Genomic DNA, 6,000 nt, shown 5'->3' on the forward strand with positions numbered 1-6,000 from the left:
AGCCCTGGCCTGTCCCGCACTCTCTTGAAGTTGTACTTGAGTGGATGTTAATGACGCCATTATTATACCATAATAACGGTTTTGAGATCGAAACCCTAGTAGGAACGTCTGGCCGAGCCCAGCAGGTCTGCTCTGTTGGTTCTGTTTGTGTCATCATTGAGAGAGGCGGCCGGTCTCCGGGGTGTTGAGCGAACGGCCCCGGGCAGCATAGCGTTGAGTGTTTACCCTTCTCCGACACTCCCAGCCCAGCTCATACAAGTTAGTCCAGTATCGGTGAGGTGTAGGAATCAGGTGAGACGGAAGTACATGGCTGAGATTTCTGGGTGCGACGTCTGTCTCTGGATCAGGCGGCTGGAGCGGGCCGAAGGAGACTGAACTCATTAGCCGCTGATGCGTTTAAAAAGTCTAAAAGTGCAATACATCTAAAACTGTTAAATCAGTCCAATCGTGGTACCTCAAAGGTCTGAAATTGTAGTTTTGAATTTTAAGTTGTAGTATTTGCATGGTTTCGAACTGAATCTGCATGAAGATTACAGTGGACATTTAATTATGTGCTTTGTTGATCTGAGGGATTTCATAAAGTGGTGGCCATTCTGTCATGCAGGGAAACGAAGGGTTTTGTTTTTCAATAGCTGATGTGCTATCTTCTCTAGTAAAATACACTGTGACGGGAAAATGAAATTTGTCATTTAAGTCCATCAGTCTTGTTTATGTATTCTGACTTTTACCATTATCAACCACAAGTCAGTTATCTTATGTTCACTCTATAATGATCCAGGATAAGTTAATTAGCCAGTTAGGTGGAGTATGATGCAAGATTAGATGGGTCTGTTTCAAATTATCTACCACTAATATTCATCTCTGAAAACCTTTTTTCTTGACAGACCAAAGATTTTGCTCAGAAGCCAGTTGCTCAGTTCTACATTCAAGGTAAGTTCAAAGTCTTATGATTGCCAAAATATTTTTGTCCATTTGTATGAGACTTCTTTATATACAAGGTTTTTAAGTTAAAACCTTATCAGTGGTTTGAAGTTGATATTTGTATTATAAAACAAAGCTCTTTGATGCGTTTTAGATCACTCTGTTGTCAACGAATAACTGGTGGACTCATTTATTTATTCACTTCTGTGATTGTTTGAAATATAACTAAACTAATTGTCATTTAAGCCAGCCCTGATTTACATAACTGTCCTTAATTTTGATTGTGTTTTGCTAAAATGCAAAATCATAGCATTTTCTAGGTTTCTGAGCACCTAGTCCACCCTTTGAGGTTGCTTGCAATTTTTTAACCAAAAATAATTTATTTAGTTCTGTGACGTTGATGTTGGAAGCTTATCGGTTTGTGTTTGATTATCTGCTTTTCAGTCTGTTTCGAAGTGTTAAATGTGGAAGCTAATCTGGACCCTGTCTGGTTAGGCTGGCTCTACTGTAGCAGGTTGTGTGCTCTGTGCAATTTGGCATTTAGCGTGCTAGGATCTGGGATCCCTAAATGACACCAGGTAGTGCAGCACCATTGGGTTTTGGTGTTGATGTATAACAGGAAACACTGTCCCATGCAGAGATACTGCACACCTGTGGTTGGGTAGCTCCACACCAATCATCCGTATATGTGATTTATCTCTTGGAAGAAATGGTGTGTTTGCTTTGAGGTTGTGCTAATGTTGGTCCGTCCACACATTTGCAAGCAACACATTTGTAAAAATCAAGCTACTTATTTAAAGAAACGTAAAACTCCCCATGAAACGTTTTAGTCTGTATTTTCAGGCCGGTGCTTTTTAGTCTAGGGTGGGTTTGGGTGTCTTTTTCATTTTTTTTTCCTCGGGTCGTCGGGTGTGTTTGGAGAGGGGGGCTTAGGAGCCTCACGTGGGCACCGACAATTATCAGCTGCTTGTTTTGCTCCGGTCTCCTGCGAGCAGTAAGTCCGTGTAATGGATGCCCCGGCCTGCGGCTGTCTGCCTCCATCCCCTGACAGCAAATTAAGGCAATCTGGCTGCCTCCCCCCCCCCCCCCCCCCCCCCCCCCGCCCTGTGTAGGAAGGGCCACGCTGAGAAGCAGATTGTGTAGTAGCAGGGATGCTAATTAAGAAGAGAAGAGGATTTGGGCAAATGAAGGCGACCCTGTAAACTGACTCTCCAAATGTTTTTTTGTTCGAGCAGCACCTTCAGTCCAAAAGAAAGTGCTTTTTGAAATTTCTGCTGGTGCGCGTTTTTCCTTTAGTTTTACGCCTCCTCTCCAGCCGTGGGTTACCTCAGACGTCTCCTCTCAGTCTTATGAAACTGCTGTTCACTTGCGTCATTTTAGTCTGACTGACGAAACGCTGCGTATTGTGTTTTTAATCGTTCTGCACACCTGTATGTAACATCTCGGGTTGTGTAGCTTTTAAAGAGAGTTCTGGGGTTAATGAAAAGTAAAGGAATATTTGTGTTCATATTTAGCAGAATGGAACTGTAGTTGTTTGTTCTGTCTGCTGGGCTCGTGTGGGTGCACACTGCTGTAGTGTTCTGCAGGAGTTTTCTGGTGGTTTCTCTAGCGTGCTGGGTGAGCTTGTTAAGGCCCTCCCACAGAGTCCCCAGGTGAGCAGGGGATTGGACCAGAGGATCTTAGCTGTGCTTCTGTTACACAGACACTTCTAGCTCATATCACAGACATCACCGTTAATGATTGGTATGTAGGTATCACAAGTGTTAATTAACACGGTCATCTTTATATGTAATAAAATGTGTACACAGAGTTCTGTGATGACTTACACCATCTTTAAATTCTTTGGTTGTGGACATCAGGACAATCTTCTGGCCCATAGTAGATCTTAAAATGATGTAAATACTCCCCCTCAAGAACATCAACAGAGTCCACCGTGTCCTTAACAAAAATGAAGCCAAAATGGAGGCTGTGTGTGAAAAATGCACCCCATGAACCTCCAGCCTGTAGAATGGCCTTTAGCTGCAGAACCTTGCAGTAAACGCCTTCTGCATTATTTTGTGGCCCACTCTCTATTTGTGGGCAGATCTGGTTAAGATGCTACCACAGCTGGAGTGAGGTCTGGACTTTGACGGCGCCGTTGCCACAACCAGATTTTCCTTTTTCCGGTCGTTCTGCTGCAGGTCTGCTTGTGTGCTTGGGATCGTTGTCCTGGTGCGTGACCCTGTTTTGGCCACGTTGTAGCCCACACGTATATGGCCTCACATTTGACTCTGTGATACTTTGGTATACATGGTTGATGCTGTGACTGCAGGGTGCCAAGCTCCTTTGGCTATGAAACAAGCCTGAATCACTCCTCCATCACCGTCCTTGACGGCTGGTATGAGATGTTTGACCATAATTCATTTTGCCACTGTTCACAGTTTGATGAAAAGCAAACACCACACATCGGCACAAACATCCATCAAAGGAATGTTGCGCTAGACGTCTTGCGGTTGGTTCAGATGCAACTTTGCAAACTTAAGCTATGCCACCTTGTTCTTTAAAGAAAAAAGCTTCCTCCTCCCTCCTCGTGAACCTGAGCAATCTAACATGCTAACCGTCTGAATCTGAGACGTAACTCATGGGATTTTTGCATCTTCTCTGATCATTGCATGGTCTGACCATGTGCAATGTGTGTGTGTGTATATGTGTGTGTGTATATGTGTGTGTGTGTGTGTGTGTGTGTGTGTGTATTTGCTGGGACATCCACTCTTGGAAACACTGACAACTGTCTTGAATGTTTTCTTGAATAATCTCTTTCATGGTAGACTAATGCACATCAAATTGTTTTTTATACATCATTTTATATATATAATCTTATCATTGGTCTTATAACCCTTCCCTGTCCAGATTGATGGGCAGTAATTGCGTCTCTAAGATCATTGCTGTCTTTCCTCCTTGGCGTTGTGTTAACACACAACTAAATGCTCCACACCGGCAAACTGCCAAGAACTTTGTTTTAATGGATGTGGTTTCACTTGGTCAGTTAGTGTAGTGCATTCGACTGCTCTTCACTGCTATTTATCCTTCCAGTTCCTATGGAAGCAGTATTTTCACAAAATAATACGGTGGAATCTGTTGTGGTGTTCATCTAGGTTGTATTTACCTGAATTTAAGACCTGCTAAGGAGTAGTTGATTATTTAGTGTCCTGATATGTGAAACCATAGAATTAAAAGAGAATATAGATTGTTTTTCCACATGACGGTGTCTGTAATAAATACACACACACACAGTTAAATTATATGGATTTTTTTTTGTTGCTTGTGGGCGTTGGAGAGATGAGGGTCGGAGGGGAGAGTGTTTGGGCTTGATCAGGGCGTCCCAGGAGAACTGCAGGGCTCCCATTACTGCAGCGAGTCCCTTATTCGTCCCCTGCTCTGGCTAATCCAGCCATCACACACCGTCTGCAGCCTTTCGCATCACACCATCCTGCAACACAACAGGAGAGAGGAGAGGAGAGGAGAGGAGAGGCAGGTGTGGGGTGGGCGCATTGTTTCCAGAATTTACTCCACCCTTTATAAAGCGCGTCCACACTCTGCGGCGTAGACCTGCAAGCCTCCGCCCGGGTAGTCGCGTACGGGCGTTCACGCCAACAGGACAAGCGAGACAATGGACCTGCCGGTGCGTAGAACCCGCGCCGTCCGCAGCAAGGCGGCCCGCGGCCCGGCCTCGTGGGGCCTGTCGCACAGGGTGGGCGTACGTCTGCTCCTGCACCGCGACCTGCTCACCTGCCGCTTCCTGGGCTCCGTGCCTGGCTCGTGGCTGCCCCGCTACCTCCGCTCTGACCCGTCCGCTCTGCCCCCAGCCACGAGGGAACCCTGGCCCGCCCCCTCGCCCCCCGCCGCCGATGGCTACGGCCGCTCCGCCTCAGGCATGACCGTCCCCCCTCGAGGACCCGGTGCTCAGCCAGCCACCACCACCAGCAGCAACCAGCCTCTTCACCACACCAGCAGCTCCAGGTCAGCAGGCGTTGGTGGGTCGGGGTGGGTTTTGGTTCGGTTCACAGGGGCTGTGTTCTTGCTCCTTTTGCATGCTTTGTTTGTTTTGATGTGGACGTTGTCTGAAGAAGGATTACTGCTGGAGTATCGGTGGTGTTGTCCAGTCCACTGACCATTGAGAGGCTCCATCATGGGCTGGTGTCTCACCTTTCATTTTGATTTGACTTATTTATTTTCATATACAAGTTGAAATGCATTGGACAAAATAAACCCCCATTGAAACAGCTGCGAAGATCAGGGGGCAGTTTGGGACCGTTTGGACTTAACGTCACGAAGCTGTTAGCGCTGTTAGCATTCCTGCTCTCAGCCTCCTCCCCAGACCCTGTTTCACACGCGCTGCTGTTTCTGTGAGTGTGTTGTGGTTGACTCGTGTGCTGTGGTGGGTGTGTGTGCATGTGAGCACCGTGGTGTGTGTGTTATCTATGGTGTGTCAGTGGTGCTCAGGACTGCTCCGTGTCTCAGTTCGATTGCAGGGGAGATGGACGATGTGGACGGGTTCAGGTTAAAGCGCGGGACGGAGGACACAGCGTCCCTCGCCGTACCGGCCGAGTCCAGCATTGTGGAAGGTAACGTTCCTTTAACCATTCACCATGGACGCAAGATGTATAATCAAGTTTGGCCTACTTTTAGTCATGGTTCAGTCGTTGGTTTTTTAAAGGTATTTTCCTGATATCCACCACCTGGTCATTCACACACACTCACACACTTCCTCTGCAGATGCGTACTACGTGTGTGTTCGGACGGAGCTGGACGCCATGGCACAGGACTTGGAGGGGGAGTCGTGGAGCCGGGCTGTGGACCAGCCCTTTCTGAAGAAACACTCCAAAGAGCTGATCAAGAGGCAGGATGTCATATATGGTGAGTGTTTCCTCGTCAACACGCTTTCACACACTCTCTCTCACTGACTTGTGGTTTCTTCTGGCTGTCAGAGAATGTGCTAGCGGGCCGTAGCTGGGTTTCTACAGCTCACTTCCCGGTCAGCTTGTTTTGTTTGAAGAAAAGAACGCAGAAGTTCATGCTTATGGTCCCACTCACTACAGT

The 6,000-nt window shown here is 46.9% G+C and overlaps 1 protein-coding gene across 5 annotated transcripts in view; it reads left to right on the forward strand.

Annotated features, from left to right (window-relative positions):
• The window catches only part of arhgef18b (rho/rac guanine nucleotide exchange factor (GEF) 18b), a 53,172-nt gene that overhangs the window by 14,954 nt on the left and 32,218 nt on the right, over positions 1–6,000 (forward strand). For all 5 annotated transcript variants that reach the window (XM_077023813.1, XM_077023812.1, XM_077023809.1 and 2 more), the window contains 4 exons: positions 885–930; positions 4,767–4,920; positions 5,422–5,525; positions 5,677–5,817. In XM_077023813.1, coding sequence (XP_076879928.1) covers positions 885–930; positions 4,767–4,920; positions 5,422–5,525; positions 5,677–5,817 — 445 coding nt within the window. The remainder of the gene's footprint in view (positions 1–884; positions 931–4,766; positions 4,921–5,421; positions 5,526–5,676; positions 5,818–6,000) is intronic.

Source organism: Brachyhypopomus gauderio, chromosome 12, assembly GCF_052324685.1.
Source record: "Brachyhypopomus gauderio isolate BG-103 chromosome 12, BGAUD_0.2, whole genome shotgun sequence".
NCBI lineage: Eukaryota > Metazoa > Chordata > Actinopteri > Gymnotiformes > Hypopomidae > Brachyhypopomus > Brachyhypopomus gauderio.